The 23,028-nt window shown below is 38.2% G+C and overlaps 1 protein-coding gene across 1 annotated transcript in view; it reads right to left on the bottom strand.

The window, feature by feature from the left end:
* SYTL3 (synaptotagmin like 3) overlaps positions 1-23,028 on the bottom strand; it is a 93,725-nt gene that overhangs the window by 57,147 nt on the left and 13,550 nt on the right. The window contains exon 3 of the mRNA XM_020986706.2: positions 18,470-18,688. Coding sequence (XP_020842365.1) covers positions 18,470-18,688 — 219 coding nt within the window. The remainder of the gene's footprint in view (positions 1-18,469; positions 18,689-23,028) is intronic.

The following is a 23,028-nucleotide window of genomic DNA, read 5'->3' on the forward strand; positions in this document are numbered from 1 at the left end:
AGAACAGAAGTATCAAACATGCAGTGCAACACTCCCTAGTGTGACCAGAACTGGACTGAAATGAAATTGGGAAATATTTAAATAAATAAAAATACAATAAAACATAGATGACGTTACATTTTAAAACTAAGTCAATAGAGGCCCACAGGGATCCTTACGTATAGATTAATAGCCCCATTTCTATTTGAGCCTGACAACCCTTGGTTGGAGGATGGTTAGTGAATATTTAGAAAAGGAAGTGGCAATTACAAAGAGCCAGCGTGGCTTCATCAAGAACAGATCATGGCATACTTTACTTAGGGTTACTAGCCTAGTAGAGAAGGAGTCCATGCTACAGATACATTTTCACTTAGATTTTAGCAAAGTATTTGACAGAGCCCATCATATTATTCTTGTGGACAAACTAGAGACATGCAGAGTAGAGAGGGACATTAGGAGGATTCGGATCTGGCTAACGCTGCTAAACCAAAAAGAGATGTCATTAGCCATCTGCTGTTCACTTGAAAGGAGGCTCCAGCTGAGCAAGGGAGTCACTTGTCCCTCAGCTACACCGTACCCAGAAGCACACTTGGTGGGGAATATGTTTTAAGTTTGAGTAGACTCTCTTTGGGAACCAGGTGTCCAAGGGGTCTGTGTTTGGCAAAGTGGCAATATTTTTGTTAATGCCAGTATGGTATTATGAAAAGAATATTGTATTTGGAGTTAGAGAAATGGGGATTGAAATCCTGTTTTCACCATTTATAACCTATGATACTGTGGGCAAGTCATATAACTTCTCTGGGCCTGTTTCTTTATCTGTAAAATGAGGATGGATTAGAAATCCCTTCCAGAACTAAAGTCCATGATCCTATGACTTGAATAAAGGGTAGGAAAGGGAATAAATATTTATAAAGCACCTGCTACATGCCAAATGCTTTAATAAATATCTCATTCGACTCTCACAACAACCATGGTAGGTATGTGCTATTATTATCCTCATTTTACAGTTGAAGAAACTGAGAAAAACAGAAGTTAAGTCACTTGCCAGGGTCATACAGCTGGTAAGTATCTGAGGCTATATTTGCACTCAGATCTTCCTAACTCCAGGCCCAGTAATCTATCCACTGAGCCACCAGTAACAATGGCATACTTATAATATTTTCAGATGGGAGCTGGGAGATGTGGTTAATACGTTGGATCAGGATTCACAAATATCTCTGGGAGAAATTTAATAAGATTGAAATTAATATTTCAATAGGGACATACTTGAGTTAAAATCAATTTTGCAGGTACAAAATGGAAGGAGGAATGTTTAGATAGCAGTTTGTCTGAAAAACATCTGGGGGTTTAAGTGGACTTCAAGCGCAATGTGAGTCAACAGTGTAATATATTAGCCAAGAAGCTAAAGCAATCATATGCTGTAGTAAAAAAGGCATCATGTCAAGGATCAGGAAAGTGATGGCTCTGCTGTGTTCAACCTCAGACAGACCTCATCTGGAGTGCTGTCTTCATTTCTGAGTGCTATGTTTTAAAAGACAAATAAGCAAGATATCAACAAAGGAGGGAAACCAGGATGGTAAAACAGTTTGACTTCGTGCAAGCTGAGTATCTTTTAAAGGAACTGGGGATTGCTAATCTGGAGAGGAGAAGATTTGGTGTCCTATCAGTCAATAAATCAATAAGCACTTATTAAACACGTACTAAGCACTAGGAATTCAAAGACAAACACGATAGCTCTCTTCAGAGTTTTTAAGGACATTCAGGAAAAACAGGAATTATATTTGTTCTGCTTGGCCTTGTCAGACAAAACTAGAAGCAACGTGTGAAAGTCTCAAAGGAGGTAAATTTAAGCTTGTTGCATAGGGAAAAAAGTCCTTACAATGAAAGCTGTCTAAAAGAAAAAAGTAGAACAGGTTGGAAGCATTTGGCACAGTACCTGGCTATCATAGGCACTTAATAAATGCTTATTTTCTTCCCCCTTCCCTTCCTCTAGTGCCTTCCCTCTTGATGGGGATCTTCAAGCAAAGGGTGATCAGATATCTTCTAGAGGGAATTATTTTTTAGATGTCAGATTCAATATTCTCTGAGGTCCCTTCCAATTCTGAGATTTCATGATTTCTCTGACATGTATACAATTCAACAATTCACATTATATTTATTTAAATGTTGATTTGTAGTTGTTTATTAGTTGTTTCATATATATACATTCTGTTTCCCCCAACTATTTTATAAACTCATTTGAGGGCAGGAGCCATTTCTTCTATTTCTTTTGTATTCACATAGTAGGTGCTCAATATGTGCTTATTACTGAAACCTTAGATTCGTCTATTGATAATTTCCATATGGTATCCTCTTAATAAGTTTTTGTTGAATTCAACCAAATAAAATTTCTCTTTTGGCTTACTGGAGATACCATAAAATATTCATCTGTCTTGAACCTCAGTAAGATCAGACTAATAACACCCCTAGGAGTGATGCAACAAACATTTTTCTAAGTGCCTGCTATGTGCAAAGCACTGTGCTAAGCCCCAGGAATAATAAAAATCATCATAACTCACATTTACAAAGCACTTTGAAGTTTAGAAATTGACTTCTCCACGACAACCGTGTGATGTAGACGATCCCCAGAAACAAATGCAAAAACAAAACAGGTTCTGTTCTATAGAAGCTTTCATTCTGTGGGGCAGGAGGTACATATATACAAATAGGTATAATGGTAGGAAAAAACGAGGAAAGAATGCTTTGATAACTAGGGGAATTAAGGAGGCAATATCTCAACAAAACCATAAAGGAAGAAAAAGTGAGGTAGAGATGAGGAAGTGTTCTAGACATGTATTGGAGACATGGAGAACAGCCCATGGGAATCCCTGGAGGGACAATATGGGACAATGAGTTGAAGAAGAGTTAGTAGTACAGTTTGGCTAGAATATACAGTTAATAATGTAACAGAGGAACAGGCCAATAAGGTCCCAGTCCTTAAAGTATGTACAATATTCTCTACCTGTTAGGTCAGCCTGCTTCTGGAACTACATGATGCATGGGCCGTTTTCCTCACTGCTTTGGAGCAAGCCCAATCCTGGCTTACTTTGAGGTGATGAAAAGCTTTTTAACTGGTTGCTGAGGCAGAACTGATTGCATACTACAGGCTTGAGCAGATACACTTGCCTCCTTTTCTCTGGTGGCTCTCAAGGTGAGACCTTCTGTGGGTCTCTGGTTGGGGGAGGGGCCTCAGGCCTTCTGTGTCTCACCCAGCTGCTATATGGCTCTAAATGCCCAATTACGATGCTTCTTTTGTCTCGTAGTGTTTATTCTTTTCTGATCATGGGAAAATGAGCATCAAAGACAGAAGGGACCAGTTTACAGCCTTGTGAGCCTCAAAAGATTAGAAGTACCATCAGAAATCCACCAGCTGGAGTTGGTAACAGAATCTGCTGGTAGTTTCATCATCCAAGCTTGGTGAGGAGACTTAGAAACAGCTGATTTATCCACTTCACACAGCCCACAGGGGAGCCAGTTCAGCCAATCAAGGGAGCCATTCATCCTCTAGCTATACCCTACCCAGAAGTGAATAGTTGCCGAGAATGCCTTATAGGGATCTCTTTAAGTTTCAGTCGACTGTCCATGGGAAGTGAGTGGGTGTATAGAGAAGACAGTAAATACTGGTGGGAGCTATTGCTATACTTTGGTGCTTCCTTTACCTTCCCAGTAAATATTCCTTTGTAAAAGCTAATTGATATTAATTGGATAATTAATACTGGGGAGAGGTTAACTGACCAATAGATGTTGGTAGGGGAATATCCCCGTCCCCTTAGGCTTACCCCTGGAGCCCTAAGAGGAGAAATAGTAATCACAGTCTGAGAACTTTTCCTACACTCCTGAGTGGGGTTGGAAGAATGAGCCCAGAGTCTTGTACTACAGTAGCAAGGAGGAGGAAGAGTGGTGGTCATCGTTGTACTGATGGTAGTGGTAGTAATAGAAGTAGTAGCAACAGTAACAGCAGCAGTAAAAGCAGCAGCAGCAGCAGCAGCAGCAGCAGCAGCTAATGTTTATATAGCTCTTTAAAATTTCCAAAATGCTTTACAAACATTATCTCATTTGATCCTCACAATAATCCTGTGAGGTAGGTGTTATTATTATGACTATTTTACAAATGAGGAAACTGAGTCTAAGAAAGGTTAGGTGACTTGCCTAGAGTCATATAGCTAACAAATAAGGTGGAATTTGAACTTAGGTCTTCCTGACTCCAAATCCAGAATTCTATCTACTATACCAAAAATAAGGCTGAGAGTTTTCATAGGAGGCATATGTGGAGAGCTTTAAATGCTAGGATGCAAAATTTATATTTTATCCTAGCCACCAAAGGTTTTTGTACTGGGGAGCATTGTGGTTAGAACTGTAGTTTAGGACAGATGGATTGAAGGGGAAAGAAAAAGACAATAGAAAATGTGTGGGTTGGCTATTAAAACTGGCCATAGGTGATAATGAAGATGCCTGTGCTGGGGTGATACCAGTGGAAATAGAAAGGAAAGAGAGCTGTGAGACATCATGAATGTGCATTGATAACAGCTGGTAACTGCTGAGTATGAGATTAGAGGAAGGGATGATGCTATGCACAAATATCAATGTGTGTGTGTGTGTGTATACACACAAATTTGTGGGTATATGTATATATGTGTTTGTGTATATATGATGTATAGGTGTATCTTATACATGTGTGTACGTGTATTGTGTATATATATGTATGATATGGGTATGTATATATGTTTATATAAATATATTATGTATATATTATATTTAATATGTAGAGATAATGTATATAATATATTTCATTATATATATATATATGTTGGGGGGTGTTAGGGGATAATACAGTACAAGGGCTGTTAATGTTAGTAACTAATAATAATTTGCCTGTTTTTATCAGCCTGTCTGTCTACCACAGAGTCACACTAACATCAAACACACACACACACACACACACACACACACACACACACACACACAGAGGCATGCTGCTTCTTTTCTACTCATCTGGCACAAACTGTTAGAGTATACTATTCATCAGTTGACTGGTGACCATTCTCATTGCTGAATAAAGGGTCCTTGGGAAATACTCATCAAATATTTATAAGCTTCACAATATATTTGTAAGATAGTTTCTGCAGCCTGGAACTTGGAAGTGTAAGGCTGGGAAAAGGAATTGTCTCAGCTCTGATCTACAGACCCATGCAGTGGGTCAAACAATTTAGATACTCTAGGACAACTTCAGGCTCGCCACCACTCACATCTATCCCCTTCCTTCTACAAAAGCCACTACCCTACTTCAGACCCTTATCACCTCTTATCTGTATTATGAAGATAGCTCCTAATGGTTCTCCCACCTCAGGACTCTACCCTCTCCAGTCTATCCTTTATAATTCAGTCACCAAAATTATATTACAAAAACATAGGTCTGGACATGTCATTTCCATGCTCAGTAAACTCCAGAGATTCCCTATTTACTTCTAGAATAAAATTCAAACTCTTCTCTTTGGCATTGAAAGCCCTTTACAAGCCAGTTCTAAAGTCGTTCTAGCTTTTTTAGAAATTAATGTAGGGTCCTGTCAAACTGGTCTTCTTGTTTATCCTCGTATGTCATATTCTGCTTCCTGACTCTTTGCCTCTATCGGGCCTGTCCCCTTGGAATGCACTCCCTCCTTACTCCTGCTTCTCATATGCCCTAATTTCCTTCAAGTTCATCTCTGAAACAACCCCTCTGTATGAAACCTTTCTTGATCTCTTAGCTGCTAGCAGCTTCTCTCCCCTCACCCCCATAATTACCTTGCATTGATTTTGTCTGTATTTTGTTTCTACTTAATTGTGTCCTGAATAGAATGACTTTCTTGAGAGCAGCAATTGTTTCTTTTTTCTTTGTACGCATGCCCAGAACCTACCATAATGCCAGGAAGGTAGTGGGTGCTTAATAAATGTTTGATTGATTTATACAAACTGCTTCCAATAGGAAAGAAACTTGACTCTCTATGATCTAAGCTAATATATTAATAAGGGCTTATGAATCCATGCGTCCTCTTTTTCTTTCTAGCACTTAAAGGAAGGAACCATGCCAAGAAAGTGTAACAGAGACTAATGGTCCAGTAAATACATTCTCATTTGAAGTGCCCCTTTCTATTACTAAGAATGTCTCTTTCATCCTAATAAACATGACATGGTTCATCAAAGTGAGAATAAAACCAGTGTACTGGACTGAGGAAACCTCCATCTGATGAATGTACTGACTTTCAGATTCAGACATGACACTTGGGCTCTGACTCAATATCCTTAATATATATGCTTTAGAGTTCTTTTTCTAATAGTGATGAGGGACTCGGGGCTGATCCATTCAGCGTCTTTCATCTACTCATCCCTGTGACCAACAGCATACATCTGTGAGACAGATAGATGACAAAGAATAGGGATGTGGTCTATGGCTGTGGAAGAGCAAAGCTAGGTGCCCTAACCAGGGATCAACCCCAAGATTCACAGCATTATGAAATTAAAAGATACCTCTTATAGGCTGTTTAGTCCAATGTATACCTGTTCAAGAATCTCTTCTACAATACTGCCAACAAGGGGTCATCTGGCCTCTGACTGAAAATATCCAGCAAGGGGAAAAGGCCTGCTTTCCCCCAAGGCAGCCCATCCCACTTTTGGACAACTCTAACTGACTCATTTTTATTATTAGTATGCTATAAACAACTGTGCAAACAAGACAGGTACCTGATAAATACCACTTATGCATCCTCATAAAGACATGAGCACCTTGGGAAATATAAGAGGTGAGGGTGTGGGGAGAAAGAAAATCCCCTGTAGAGGAGCCACAAAGTACTTTCCATACATTAAGCTAGGTGCTATTATTGTCCCTATTTGCTAATGGCCTTCCTCTGATTCTTTAAATCCAGGGTACCCTAAAAGTCTTGGGACAGTCAGGTGGTGCAGTGAATAAAATGCTAGACCTGGGGTCAGGAAGACTCATATTTGTGAGTTCAAATCTGCCTCAGACACTTACTAGCTGTGTGATCCTAGGCAAGTCACTTAACCTGTTTGTCTTATTTCCTCACCTGTAAAATGAACTGGAGAAGGAAAGAGCAAACCACTCCAATATCTTTGCCAAGAAAATCCCAAATGGGGTCACAAAGAGTCAGACGTGACTGAAAGACAACTGAACAGCAGTAGCATCCTAAAAGCCTTACTGCACTAAGACTTTTGGGACACACTGGATTTAGGAAGTATGAGTACAGCATTCAGGCTGTCCATCTGTTATCCTTCATTCATCCTACATGACCAGCCCGCCTCTTTTTCTATGTATGTATATCTTTAATAATATCTTTATGACACTACTTGTGCGTTACCATCACAGAATAAATGTTGCACCTCCTTACTCCCACCGTATCTCCATTGCTCTTTGGGTCATAGGCCATTTAGATACTTCTGAGAAAGATCTTCCAAGACCCACTGCCACATCGCTTCACTATGTGAACCTGGGGCTTAAACCATTGGGCTTCTATGGCATGAAGCAGATGAGGATTGTTAAAAATACTCTGTGTTTTCTCCAATATGATCCAACTCAATCTTCTCCTTTTCAATCTTGGGCCCAGCTAATTGTCCACCTTCAGCACTTGCAATTAACATAATGTCACCTTGTAAAGAACATTTTTTTTGCAACACAAGAGAGCAAGCCAGGCAAGCATATTGGTATTCAGTCTACCATTTAACATCCCTGTTGTTGCATCTGTCAGTCATAAGATTTTAATCCATATACAGGGAAAAAAAAAACCCTTTTTGAAGACAGTCTTTAAGAATCGACTTTGTTCTACCAAGTCATATTTTAAAAAAATAATAAAAAAGGAGTTCCAGCTAAAATGGCAGTGGGGCCAACCTAGGACCTCTAAACTGAACCTCTGATGTCCCAACTCTGAGATGTTGTCATACTCTAAGTCAGTTCACCTCCACTTGATATTTATCTATGGGTTAAATTTGTGTAGAAAACAATGAGCCAAACAGTCAGGCTCTGTGAACTGAGATATGGATTAGGATTGCTTTCCTTCCAATCTTGACTTATTACTGCACAACCTCAGGTGAGACACTAAATCTCTTTTCCAATCATTCAGGCATTTCTTGAGCTTATCTTCCACATTTCCCTCCCCCTCCACACACACACTATATTTCTTGCCCAGTTACCTCAGTAATCATTTTAAAAAGCAGATCATTATCTTATGTGTATTTCAGAGATATGACCAGCAACTGTGATGCCCAAGGTAAGCAAAGGAGGGGGGAAAGCACCCCAAAGTCAAATTTTAAAGACAAATTCAGTTGAGGTGGGAGTAAACTTCATGTATAGGGATACAAGCCCCATGGGGTGATACCATGAAGCTGCTACTGGGGAGATTGCAACCAAAGGAAAGGAGCAAGGTAGGACCAGAAGGGGAGGAGCTCACTGGGGAATGTGGAAGGAAGAAGATAATACCATCAATCAATCAACAAATATTTCTTAAGTGTCTACTCCATGCCAACTCTGCTAGTAATTTCCAACTGAATCAATTAGCCTTCTAACTAGTGCTAAAATTCAACTGGTTTTTTTTACCAGTTGAAGAATACAAGTACTTTAAACACCCTCTAAATTTCAGTGCTCTAAGGCAAAGCCCCAGTTTGCCAGCCTTAGTTATGACTTTAGGTTAGGGTCCTATAAAGAACGACAGCTGAAAAGCCCTTTATAAATTTTATTCAACAAATATTTTCTAAAAAATGAATGAAGGTCCTCTAGCAGAAATATGAATTTCAGACTATGACCATTGCCAAACACTGAACCAAAAATGTTCACAGAGCAATATTTTTATTACACATATGAAATTACTGCTGTTGGCAAGCTCTTAAAACATCACCTCCCTGTTATGCACAGCAGGAAGACTCAGCACTTCATCCCTACGGTGCCATAAAATACTCCCATCATTTACTGGACAAGAGTGAGGAACTTGGGTCTGCAGAGCTGGCATTCTTTAAAAGGCTGAAAAAATAGTATGCATCCTGACTATGGGTTGCTCTTTGACTAATATTCTAGCAGCTAGGAAGCCCTGAACACCAGCTGGTCTGCCTCATTAGTATGGTTCAAACACCAAAAGCTTTTCAACATGATAGAACACTGTCAAATGGGGCCACATGCCTCTTTTATATCCCACATGGAGAGGCACATACTAATTTGCAATAAGATCAATGATTAGCAAGCAAAGTAATTTTGTATGCATACATATTTGGACAGCGATCTTATGCTAAATTATCTTACATCTAAGTCGGTTTCCTTGTTTTAAAATTAACTAAGTTTCTCCCCACTCCCAAATCAGTTAATATGATATCAATAGTTTGTAGGGGGAAATAACTGATTATTATGATTAAAACCTGGTAACTATGGCAGGAGCTAGAGAAATAAGATGAAGATAAAGAATCTATTTTTCTCAAGCTGATGAGGGAACATTCTGCAGTAAATTTGACAACTGTCTTCTATTTGAAACCAGGATATGGCTTTACTCAGCTGTATCAGATGTAAAGACATAATTCCACCTCTCTTAGTCACTCTGCCTTCTGTCAGCACGCAGGCTTTTGAAAAGTCCCTCCTTAGCAAGATACTTCTAGGAATGACTATTTCCCCCCATCCTCCACTCCCTGCATCTCTTTAGGTCTATTTATTTAATTATATATGGGAAAATAGAGCTAAGGAAGAAGAAGGTGAAATCTGCCAAAAGTGAAAGAAGGGAATCCCTCTGAATCTGAATGGAGAGGCAGTAGGATGTAGGAGAAAGATAGCTGGAGTTGGAATCAGGAGGACCTGGGGTTTGAATCCTGCCTCTCACATTTAGTAACTATGTGACTGCACAAATTATTTAGCCTCTCAAGGTCTAGGTTACCTTATCTGTGAATAGGGAAAATAATAGCATCTGGCTTAATGTATAGAAAGTACTTTGTAAATCAGAAAGCATTAGATAAATGTCAGTTAATACTAATTAACTTAAAAGGAATGGATGTATTATGGAAAACGCTGGTATGTCTAGTGACTTCTCTCTAAGAGGTGGTCAATTAGAAATGGTCTTTTGAAATATGTAAGAACCACACATTTTTCATTGTGAAGATGTTGAGAGTTTTGTGAGGAAATTATGACATTGGGGGAAAATCTGAAGGATCTCTCTGCTTGGAAGATCAGAAGATGAAAGCCAGAGAATCGAGTTCTATAACGTATTTTTCTCACTATCTGTAACACTGACTGATCACAGTTTCTTGAACCCAAATATGTCACTCCACTAAGGTCAGTAGAGTTCTGGTGCAGTCCTAGGTCCATCAATAGAATGTAAGCTTTTTGAGAGCAGGAACTATCTCATTTTTGTCTTTGTGTCATTAGTATCTAGTATAGTGCTGGTCGCACAACAGGGACTTAATAAATATTTGTCAATAATTTGAGTAGTTAATCCCCAATCTCAAAGAATAGCAGGAGACCAATTTGCTTTAGGGACTAATCTGAAAATTTGTTTCTGCTCTGCTTTTAGAAAAGCTGAAGGAATCCTATCTAATTTGAAACCTCTGAAGTCATCCCAAATCAGGCTCAGAAGGGACCCAAATTCCCGGCTCACTTTCGGAATCGATCAGCTTCCTAGAAATCCAGGCCCGTTCTCTGATGACCTGGCATACACAACATTAGTTTCAAAAGTTACGATTTCCTTTCCTCCTTCTCCTCTTTTTCCTTTTCCTCCTCTTCTCCTTCCCAACCCTCACTCACTATCAGTAACAGCTGGGAGGGACCTTTTCTGCTTTGTCCTTCCCTACCCCTCTTACCTCTGCTTTATGAAATTTCTTATTAACTGCAACTCAGGGCCAAAACTTTTGTGCTGAGCTTCACAGTTTGTTAGGACTCCTTCGCTTGAATAGCCTTCCAATAGTATTTCTGATAAATATCAGAGGGAAACAAAATTCAAATGAAAACTTTCAGGTATCTGGGGTCATAAACTCGATCTCCTTTGGACCAGGACAGAAAAGCAAATTTCAAAATCTAGCCATTCAGTTTCTCCTTTTTCACTCCCAAACCTCTTGTGTGGTTTTCTCCTGTTGCCTTCACTCCCTAGCTATCCAATTCCATCATTTTAAAGTTATTTTTTTCAACAAGCAACAATTTATTTTCTCTCCTTTCTGCTTCCCACTATTGGGCGGTGAAAAGAAAAACAAAATCCTTGTAACAAATATGCAAATATGCATAGTCAATTTATGCTGTATTTGAGGATATCCACTTTATGATACTAAAACTCATCACCATCATCATTTTCATCATCATCATATTCATGGCTAGCATTTATATAATACTATAAGGTTTGCAAAGCATTTTATACGTGTTAACTCATTTGATCCTCCCAATAATGGTGATAGGGAGGTACTATTATTATCCCTATTTTAGAGATAAGGAAACTGAGGTTCAAAGCGATTGAGTTGCCCAAGGTCACATAGCTGACAAGTATCTGATGCAAGATCCTAATGCAGTCCTTTCTGACTCTGAATCTAGCCTCCCATCAATGATGACACTACTTCTATTATTACTATTCAGTGAACTACCAATTACATTTCTAATTCTGTCCTATTCTCTGGGCTGATATTTATAATAGCTAATTGGACTAATTCTTTTCGTTATCCTAACATCAACAGCTTCTACCATGTCATTTCCCTGCTTAAGACCATACAGTTAAAAAAAAAAAAAAAGGACTATACAGTAGCTCCCAATTGCCTGGAATCCAAAAACTTCTACCTGGCTTTCGAGACTTTCCATGATCTACTTCCTTCTGCCTCCCCTCAGTATCTATCTAACCTTATGTCCCACTCCTCCCCAGATTGCAACCTCTGCCCTAGTCAGACAACTCTATTCAAGGACCCCTCCACACATCAAGTTCATTTTTATTGCTATACTTTGCCCATGTTCTTCCCCTAACCCAAAATGTCATTCTTAATGCCAACCTACCTCCTACCTTGTTAAATCTAGGTCTTGTCCATCCTTCAAGGATGAACTTGAGTTCCTCCTCCATAAAACCTTTTCCAGTTATTGACACTGATCCTTCCTTTTTCTGAACTCCTGCAGCCCTCCCAGTAACCATCTCATAGCTCAGCACTTCATTGATATCCGATTTTTTCCTATAAATGCTTTCTCCCCTCAAACAGGTTGTGTGCTTTTTGAGGGCAGTCAATATGCCTTCTCCTTCTTTGGCATCTCCTCTAGTTTCTAGCTCTGTTCTGAACACTGTGATTAAAATTTGTAGGCACAGCCCAAGTTTGCTATTCTTAGGCAATTTTAAAGTTATGGGTTTTTTTTATTAGTGCCACCCTTGCAATTATAATTTTTAAACTTTTTTCATATGTTTCTCTTCATCCTACAACTGACACCAGGACCTCTGTCCTGAAAGCAAACAGCCCAGGGAAGGGCAAGACACAGAATTAAAGGAAAGGGATGATGGTGAGACTCACCGGGAGACTTTTTTGCCAGTCACAATTAGAGGCATATTAATATAAGATACCAGCAGATACCAAATATTACAAAGCTTTTAAAAGTTTTAACTTTAGCCTTCAGTGATTTTTTTAAAAAATTCTTTCAGACTTGTATGGACTGATATTGAGTGAAATGAGTAGAACCAGGAGAATCTTGTACACAGTAACAATCATGTTGTGCGATGACTAACACTGTTAGATTTAGCCCTTCTTAGCAATATAAGGATCTAAGACATCTCCAAAGGTGTCATGATGGAAAATGCTATCTGCATCCAAAGAAAGAACTATGGAGTTTGTATGCAGATCAAAGCACACTATTTGCTATTTTTTCCTTCTGTTTTGTTTTGTTTTCTCTTTCTTGTGGTTCCTCCTATTGGTTCTAATTCTTCCTTACAACATCACTAATGTGAAAATATGTTTAATAGGAATGTATATGTATAGCCTATATCAGATTGTGTGCCACCTTAGGGAGGGAGGCGGGGAAGGAGGTGGAGAAAAATTTAAAACTCAAAAGCTCATGGAAGTGGTTGTTGATAAATCAAAATAAATTAATAAAAATAGGGATTAAAAATAATTCTTTCAGAGTCAAAACAAAGTATTCAAAGCCTACTAGGAACAAATTTCCTTTTCTCTAAAATGAGGGGATTGAATGGAATAGTCACACAACTTCCTACCTAGCTATAACATTCTATGATATTATACATATTTTGTGAAATATTTTTTTTAAAAGGCCTATGAGTAAATAATTGAAATGGATACATCTCTCCTTCAATAGCAGCATGTTTGTAAGTTTACTATTAGTATTACAACTATCCTGTGTATTTTGAAAAGTCTTATTTCAAAATAAGGAAGCTGGGGTTTTAGAAATCACATCTCATGGACTAGGAGGATAAAGCTTTAATGACATTTAAGCCCAAGTATATAGATTTCAAAACGGCAGCCTTCCTGGGAGATTGCCTCACCTGCCTTTTCAGTTTTGATTTCAGCATATCAACTCCGAGGAACAAAAAAAAAATCCTTAAGTGTTATTTGATACTCTACTCCTCAAGGTCGATAATATTCAACTTCAAAAGATAAAGTGCCTTTTAATATCTGAAAAGGAAAAATAAGTTGAAATCCTTCTCAACCAAGGTTTCTTAGAATTTTTTAATATCATAGACCTCTCTGACTGTCTATTGAAGCCTGAGGACACTTTCTCTGAGTAATATTTTTAAATTCATAAAATGAAATACTTAGGGTTATAAGGTAAATGAGTTGGATTGAAACACAGTCATATACATATATTTTAAATCAGGTTAAACACTCTTATTCTAAACATTATCCAGTGGAACTATATATTTTCTTTAGAGCAAAGACTGGCCTGTCATTCAATACAAGTCCTTCTCATAGACTTGGCCTACCACAATAACTTTGTTTTTCCTTCAATAGATACTTAACTAGCTGAAAGTAAGTCTGGGAAAAACTGAGTTGGGACAGAGAGGTACTTTACCTACATTATGTCATTTGATCCTTACAATAATTCTATAAGGCCGTTTTTTACATGGAACATTAGAGGGGAAGCAGAAGGGACAGTACCACCTTGGATACAGTTGTGCTGGGAGATGGAGACCTTCCCCCATAGAATCCTTTGGGACCAATTCTGTGCCAACCTTCTGGAGAAACAGGAAGTGAAATATGGGGATTAAGAGGTTCTTAGGAGATGGGGGTTTCGACATGGTAAGGAAATGTAACTTCTAGACAGAAAGCTCATTACTTCCTCCAACCCCATTCCAATGCAGGCACCCCAAGCCAAAGCCCTGTTTGCCCATATTAGTTTGGGCTCTGTTGTGTTTATTAAAGCTCAAAGGGCACTAACCTAACCAAATCCAAGAAATGTGAGTTGGAGAGGGGTAGCTGTGCTACATAAGAAGCAATATGGTATAGTGACTTGAATGCTAGACATAGAGTCAAGAGGCTTCAGTTCAAATACAACCTCAGAAACTTTCTATCTTTGTGATACTAGGTAAATTATTCAGCTTCTCAGAGTCTCAGTTTCCTCATCTGTAGATGAAGATTAACTGCAACCTGCCTTACAGAGTTATTGCAAGCATCAAATGACACAGTGTAAGTAAAGTGCTTTGCGCTTACAATGTAATAGAAATATGGATTGTTAAAGGTCATTTGTTTTTGTTCAGTTGTGTCCCAATGATTTTTTGTGACCCCATTGGTGGTTTTCTTGGCAAAGATATTGAAGTGGTCTGCCATTTTCCTTCTCCAGCTCATTTGATGGATGAGGAAACTTGATCAAGGTTAAGTGACTTGCCCAGGGTCACACAGCTAAGTGTCTGAGGCTGAATTTGAACTCATAAAGATGAGTTTCCCTGATTCTAAGCCCATTGTTCTATCCGCTGCCCTGTTAAAGTTCTAGTGAATTGGCATGGTATAGGAACAGAAAATATAGTCCCAATGGAAGTAGGTTAAACAATTTCACCTCTCTTTTTTGACTGGATGATTAAAATGGATGAAGCACCTGAAAAGCAACTTAAGTAGACTTGTGTTATGATGTCAATAAAGATAATACTTGAGGATTTAGGAGAAGTTAGAATCAACTGCTGTATCCATAATACATTAATACCCTTAATATTCTTGTTCCCAGTGGGCCTCATATAGCTGTTACTGCTTTATTTAGGACGTGTTTTTAAATCGTAGGGTTACAAACTACTTTCCCAGACTCATTCACTGTCAAATTCTAGCCCTTTTTCTTATTTTCTACAATCACACAAGCCACAGATCAAAACACTGAAAAGCAAGTGAGTTATGCCCTTGTGCACACAAACTCATACCAACTTATGCACTCACTTTTCATTGATTGGTTGGCAGAATGTGATATAGGTCTGAGCTAAATACACCTTTGATCTCAGGACATCTTTGAACTCAAGTTTCCTTGAAGGGGTAATCCCCAAAAAGGGAATGGAAAATAATTCTATATTTTAAAAACAAAACAAAAACAAGGCAAAGATAATAATAAAGCTTTCTAACCACTCCAAGACAAAGGATTTCCCCCCTTTTTCCATGTATTTTTTCCTTACTACTTCATAGATTACTAAGAATATAATCAATTCTTGTTTTTTAAGTTTGAGGAAAGAGCATTGTCCCTTGGGGTCTGACCCAGTCCAATCACTCTACATAGTTACTGTATGCAATGAAGGAGGCAGCTCTCTGCATTAGAGCAGCAAGGTCTTTAAAGGCATGCCCTCCTAATTTCACATATGAACCCTAACCACAAGCGTGCACCCTTTCTAACAAGATGCAATGAGGCTTCATCAGCCTTTGTGTTTTCAGGGCATCCCTTAACACACACTTAGAACCTAGGTGATCTTAGGCAAGTGGCTTAGGATTTTAGCTTCTTCACCTACAAAAGTCATCATAGTTCATGATAAGAGTGATGGATTTCATGTCAGAAGGGATTCAAAGCCCTACTTTTCCACTTATATCCTGTATGATCTTGGGCAAATCATATCTCTTCCTTGGGCTTTAGTTTCCTCATCTGTGAAGTGATGGGGTTGGTTCCTGACTGAAAGGTGATGAATTCAAGGTATATTTTTCATACATCAAAAATCTGAGGGTTTTTTTGCTTGCAAATGCATTTTTGATACATTGGTTTTGGTTCTTTCAATTTTTTGGAAGGGGAAGTGGGAAGAGGAGAGAGGGCTAGTGATAGGGTTAACAAAATAAAACAAAGTTAGAAAAGAAGCGTGTTGAAGCATTTTTCAAATGTATAAATGAGAACAGAGGGAAAGTGAGTAAGAAACAGACAAGCAGATCAATTTTGAAAATAACATGTTAAGACTAAGGGGGTGCCCATCAATTGGGGAATGGCTGAAAAAAATTGTGAGAGATGAATGTAATGATGTACTATTGTGTTGTAATAAATGATGAAGGGGGCAGTTTCAAGGAAATCTGAGAAGACTTGTAGAACTGATACAGAGTGAAGTAAGCAGAACCAGAACAACGTAAACAATAACAACAACATTATAAACACAAACAACTTTTGAGAGACTTAAAAATGATGACCACTACAACAAGGATTCCAGAAGACTGATGAAGAAGTTGGCTATTTACCTCCTGAAAGAGAGGTGATGGACTCAAGGTACACAATGAGACACATATTTGGATATGACCAATGTAGAAATGTGTTTTGCTTGACTATGCATATTTGTTGCAAGGGATTTTTTTAATTCAAGGAGAGAATGGGGAAGAAAAAAAATATTTTTGTTCATTAAAAAAAATAAAATTTAAAAATCCTTTAAAAGAATACATAAAACATAAAACAAGAAAGCAACAATAAAAGAATTTATTATCGACAGAAAGAGAAGTCAACAAGCTGTGTGTTGCTCAGATTTGCAGGTCTGTGTGCAGTGCTCTTTTCCTGTTCTATTTTGTATATACAAATGCTCTTCTTATTTGATCCCTGTCAAGTTCAGAATTTAAAAAAAAATAATAAACATGGAAAAAAGAGAATGAGTGGATTGGATCAGATGGCCTCTAATGTCCCCACCTACTCTAAATTCATGAGCCTAAGAGCTTATGACAGAGTGATCTTTGAGACCTCTTCCAGCTCTGGCATTCTGTGTCTCTACTTGCAGTCTGCCCTAATATCAGATTTTAGAGGGCCCACGAAATTATCTGGGGGAAAATTTCCATTTATAGGCTTTACCTGATTGCCAAAAAGGTCTATGATACAAAATGTTCAGAAACTGTGCTCTAGTGTATGTTCATATGGATGTAATGTTAATTGCCCTTCCATTTAGTTGTTTTTCACCTGATAAAGTTTCTATTACAACATCAGACAGCTAAGTGGTGCAGTGGAAAGAGTCCGGGATTTGGAGTCAGGAATTCCTGAATTTAGATCTTTTCTTGGACACTCTCTATATGATTTTGGGCAATTTATTTAACCTCTCTCAGCCTTGGGTTCCTTATCTGTAAAATGGGAATAATACTAGCCCCTACCTCACAGAGTTGTTGTGAAGTTCAGGTGAGATAACATATATAAGGCACTTTGCAAATTTTTAAAGCTCTCTACAAATGTTAGCTATTATGTAATGGATGTTCCCCATACCTTGGGACAATAAAGTAATTAGGAGGTCCAGTGGCTAGAGGGTTGGGACTGAAGTCAGCGAGACCTGAGTGCTACCCGTGGCAGATGTGTTAGGAACACTTGGAAAAGAAGTGCTTGTTTTCAGCTGCTTCTGTGGTGATCTTTTCCAACCCCCAACTCTTCAGGGTCATTAAAAGATCAAGAGGAACAAGAGCTGCACAAAGTGAAAGGAAGAGAAGAAGGATGGATCCCAAGATGTGGTTTCGCTATGACTAAGTGAAAGAACTTACACATGGTACCCTCTGTCTAAGTACCAGGATAAGATAGAGGCATAAAGGTAGCCTAATGCAAGCAGGTCTTGGGTAAAGTCATATCTCATTGTCCTGAAATAGGGTGGCCCTAAATTAGCACCATTTTACAGAAGAGCTAAACTGAGGAACTAAGAAATCCAAGCAACCTAAAGAAATCAGTAGTCCTGGGTAAAAGACTTCTAGCCTACACTTTGTCTAATAATTTGACAGTCAACAAACATTTATTAAGCACCTGCCACGTGACTCATACTGACCTTGAGGTTCACTAAAATCCCCAGATCAAGAGATTACCAGAACCCTTCTCTTGCCATGCTTCCACCAGAGAGGCCTTGTGCAACTGGGTTTTTTTGAACCTAAGAGTAGAACTTTACACATTCCTAGTGAAGTTTATTTTATTAAATACGGCCCATCATGACAAGCTGTCAAGATCTCTTGGATATCACTGATTTTGTTGTCCAGTGTTAGCTGCCCCTCCCAGATTTATGTCAAATAGACTTGGTAAGCATAGCAACAACTGCTAGTTTGCAAATAACTTGGTTAACCAATGTGGACTGCTCACCCATCAGCAAAGCAGACAGTACATTTCCACATGTAGGTTTTTCTCAGGAAGACCCGACACTCGGAACATACTCGATGGCTGCAGCCCTGGCATACACCTCCTCGGTTTATCAGCAAGCCCAGAGATTTCTGGCATCGTGCACAGAACTTCTCTTTGTATTCCTGATTTGTGTTCTTTGCTGGTCTCCATCGAAGATCATGCAGGTGCAGTTTCAGCTTCCTGTCAACCCAAGGGACCAAATGATAAAACATAATTTAGCATAAGGTGACACTACCCCTCAATACTGTCTCAATTTTGTCCCATTCTCACCCCCTCCAAACAAGGCACATTGGATTACAATAGTAATATAGTATAATATATTCTTAATAATATTAATCTTAATAAATTAATTAATCATAAAACATCTTAATAACATTACAATTAATATGTTACAAGTTATAATTATATAATTATATAATATAATACATGTGTAAAATACATTGCATATTATAACAAATTGTAATGTACATAATAACATAATTACTACTTATACATGTAAACATGTATTTAATGTTATAATACATGTGGTACATATCGTGATATATTTATATAATATATCACATATATGTATAAAATGTGTATTAAATATATCATGGTGCATATAATAATATGCTTTCATAATACATTACAGATACATGTAAAGTATGCATATCATATAACATATTCCATATACATGTAATGATATGTATTACATAATATAATGTGTTACTACAATGGATAATAATATATAGTAGTAATTCCACCACTACCACCCCCAAAATAAAGTAGTGAGAAAGAAAGCCAGGAAAGACATGGGGGAAAAAAAGGTAGTATTAAGTCTCTAGGGAAAGATAAATTTGCAATTCTCTAAGTCCCCTAATACAATGCTATTTAGCTTACAGTGATGTTTTTTCTCATAATAAGCTTATAAAACGGAGAGTGCAATTACTGTTATCTCCATTTTATGGGTAAGTAATTTGATCTGAAACTTTTTTTAATTGTTATCCAAAACACTTAGGCCTAGCATACTTCAAACCTTTCCATTCCATCAAATATTTATTACGTATCTAATATTATCTTAAAGAAGCAACACTGTATGATAGAAAATTGGGCTCTGAGTCAGAAAGACCTGGGTTCAAGTTCCACCTCTGGGAAATGCACTGTCTGCTTCGCTGATGGATAAGCAGTTCAGATTGGTTAACCAAGTTATTTGTAAACTATTAGACTCTGTCAGAGAAGGAGAGATCTTTGACGTCTATTGTGTCATCCCATGACCAGCTTGCCTAACCCTGGAGATATTGCTTAATAGGTGATGAATTTATTTCAATTTATCCCTAAATTGAAGAAACAGTGACTGATTTGCATTGGTAGAGGGAACCTCCCTACATCAATGAAATCAAAAGGCCAGGACAAATAACAGCTTCTATTTATAGAGCATACAAAATGTTTTCCTTCCCAAAACCCCATGAGGAAGGTAATACAAGTATCACACCCATTCTACGGTTGAGGAAAACAAGACTCAGGGAAGTAATGTAACTTGCCCACAATCTCACTAGAATCCAGGGCTTGCTAACTCCATCTGCTACACTGTCAAAGGGCTGTGCTTGTGCTAGGGTCGTGAAAAAGATAAATAAGGACAATGGAGAAGGGAATGAGAATTTATATAGTGCTATATGTCAAGCACTATCTTTAAGAAAGGTATTATAAGAGCCTTAAGGAACCCAGAAAAAAAATCACAAGAAAACAAGCTCATATCGGGAAATTCTTTAAAAAAAAAAACTTCCCCCCCCCCCCCCGATTATGTACTGGGGTTGGGACACTCTGTGAACAATCTTCTTTTCGGCAACTCACTTCTTCACTTTAGGTCTCAGTTTTGTACTTGAAAAATGAGGGGACTGAGCGGGGTAATCTCTAAGATTGCTTCCAGAAAACAAAGTAGATGCCTATCAATGATAGATGAATGTAATGAAGCATTAATGTGCGGTAAGAGATAATGAACATGATAGAAGCACAGAAAGACTAACATGAAAATTAACTAATGGCGAAATGACGTAAGCAGAACCACAATGCCTATTACAATATGTATGGCAAGTGGAAAGAATAAAAATAAAACAATTGAAACTGAAGGCTGCAAAATTATAATGATCTAGCTTGGCCTCAATGCAAAGATATGAGAAAGTACCTTCCCTACAGAGCGGGGGATTATGGGTATAAACTACATATAATGTCAGATGTTCTCATTATGCTGGTTAATTTTTGTGAACTTTTCCCCCCTTCTTTTCTATTATAAAGGACATTTCTCTGGATGGGAAAGGAGGAGGATACATTGGAAAATTAGATTATGTAAAAATAAAAGATATCAATAAAAATATATTTTAAAAAGGATTCTTTCCAGTCCTACCATCCTAGGAGTCTATGATTCCTTTCCTCCTACAGCTATCTATATGACTAGATTATGAGAACTAATGTTCAGAAAAATGGCTCCACGTCACTGACAGCTCCTTGATGATAAAAGAAGACTTTATCTTCTCCAGTCACTCTATTCACTGATGCAGAAAAGTCTATGAATGCATTTGGAAGGTTTTTCAACAGTAAGAATTGAAATTAAAATGGTTCTCTGGATGTCTTCCAGATAACCAGAAAATTTCTGCAATGACATTATAAGTAGATTTCTTCCTTCATATTTTTTATTGTATTGACAGAGTCTAAAACTTCTGCCACTTAACCTAATGATGAAAAAATTCATTGTAAGTGTCCCCCCCCCATGCCACATCTCTTTCAAAAGCATTAAGAAAAAGCACAAAGCACCAACGTAATACTGGGTTTGTCTGAAAAGCCAGCATGTATATACACATGTATTCACACATACATAAAAGCCCACATCTATTCAGTAATGAGTAGAAAGGTCAGAGAATCTACAGACAAGAGTTCCAGTTCCATCATGTACAGGCTGTATGGTTTGGACAAGCTATTTCATCTCTCATAATCTAAGTTTCCAAATCTTCAAGATGGGGCTAATAATATTTGTGCTGTCTACCTGATAAGGGCCAAGGTGAGGGTCCAGATGGATAATGTACATATATGTATAAACAAAGCACTTGTAACTTTGAAGTACTTGACAAATGTGGGCATAGTTTAAATACATATTAACATGGCCTTATTAAACGATAATGTTTGTTAAATACTGGGGAAAATGCTTATAGTAACAGAAAGATGGAAGCAATTTCTAGTAATTCTTTTCTAATTCAACATTACAGATCAAAGAGATTTACATGTAATAATCTCCTTCCTCCTAGAAAGCAGAGAGAGAGGCAAGAAACATGAAAAAAATTGTCTACATTTATATTTTAAGTAATGTCTCCAGGCTGCTCGTTCATTTCATTGACCATTCCCCAACCCCCCATTCCCAAGCCTTGCTACTCAGTCAAACGGACAAAAGAGTACACAGAACGACCTCTTTGAAGGGGCAGATCAGCAATTTTTAAGAAAAGGTCATTTCTTCACATTCACTCAGTCCCTTCTTACTGCTGCTCCAGCTTTTTCTCCTTACAATTCAAATGCAAACTCAAATGCAAAAATTATTTGAAAGTATCAGCAAAGAAGAGGTTATTGGGCCTCATCTCAGGGCCTCAGTTTTCCCATGTGTAAACTGAAGAGGAGGCTGGACTTCACGATTCCCAAGGTTTAAAACTCTTTAAACTCTTAAGAACATAATGTAGTAGGAAGATCAATGACTCTGGAGTTAGCCCTGGGTTTGTGCCCTGCCTCTTTCACTCACTAGCTCAGTGTCTTTGAGCAACTTCCTTAACCTCTCTGGGACTCAGCTGCTTCATCTGTAAAATGAGAAGATTAGATTAGATGATCTCTAAGGTTCCTTCCAGCTCTAAATGCATAAAATCCCCCACATTTCCTTTAACTGAGCCCTGGAAACAAAGAGAAAACTAAAAACCACCAAGGCAAGTCCACAAAACTGTCAACTATATTAGCTCCTCTTATTGTCTGGCGGATATGTGGAAAGGTAAGTGTTGGGCGCATATATAAATAAGCCTCTACCTCTCCCAAATCCAGAAGCTATGCGCTGTCACAAAAATGAGTAGATGTGGACTTTGGGCTGACAAACTGGGAGCAAGCTTGTTTATCGGCATATATTGGCATCTCACCATCTGAGTTGGCAGCCTACTCAGCATCAGGTTCCAGCTTTCACTCAAGCAGTTTTGTACCTTTAACCAACAAACTCCCAATTCTGCCTCCAAATACTGGAGTGAAAAGTCCTTAACTGTAGGGTACTTGCCCTTTGGAGTATATTGAAGGATACCCCCAGTCAGTGAAGCAACATTTGTTAGAGCAAAGCATCATTTGAAAATGACTAGGAAAGACAGGTCCCTAGCTTCCTGCCCACTTTTTGATCTCAGATGGACAGTGATGGTGACCTCCACCCCAACTCCTTCAGCCTATGGACTTTCTCAGAGGCTAAGAACCACTTCCCCAAGTAACCCACCCACTTGTTAGTTAGCTCTAAAAGTAGCAGAAGAGAAAAAAAT

The sequence above is a fragment of the Phascolarctos cinereus genome, unplaced genomic scaffold (assembly GCF_003287225.1).
Source record: "Phascolarctos cinereus isolate Bilbo 61053 unplaced genomic scaffold, phaCin_HiC Scaffold_5;HRSCAF=322, whole genome shotgun sequence".
Classification (NCBI taxonomy): Eukaryota; Metazoa; Chordata; class Mammalia; order Diprotodontia; family Phascolarctidae; genus Phascolarctos; species Phascolarctos cinereus.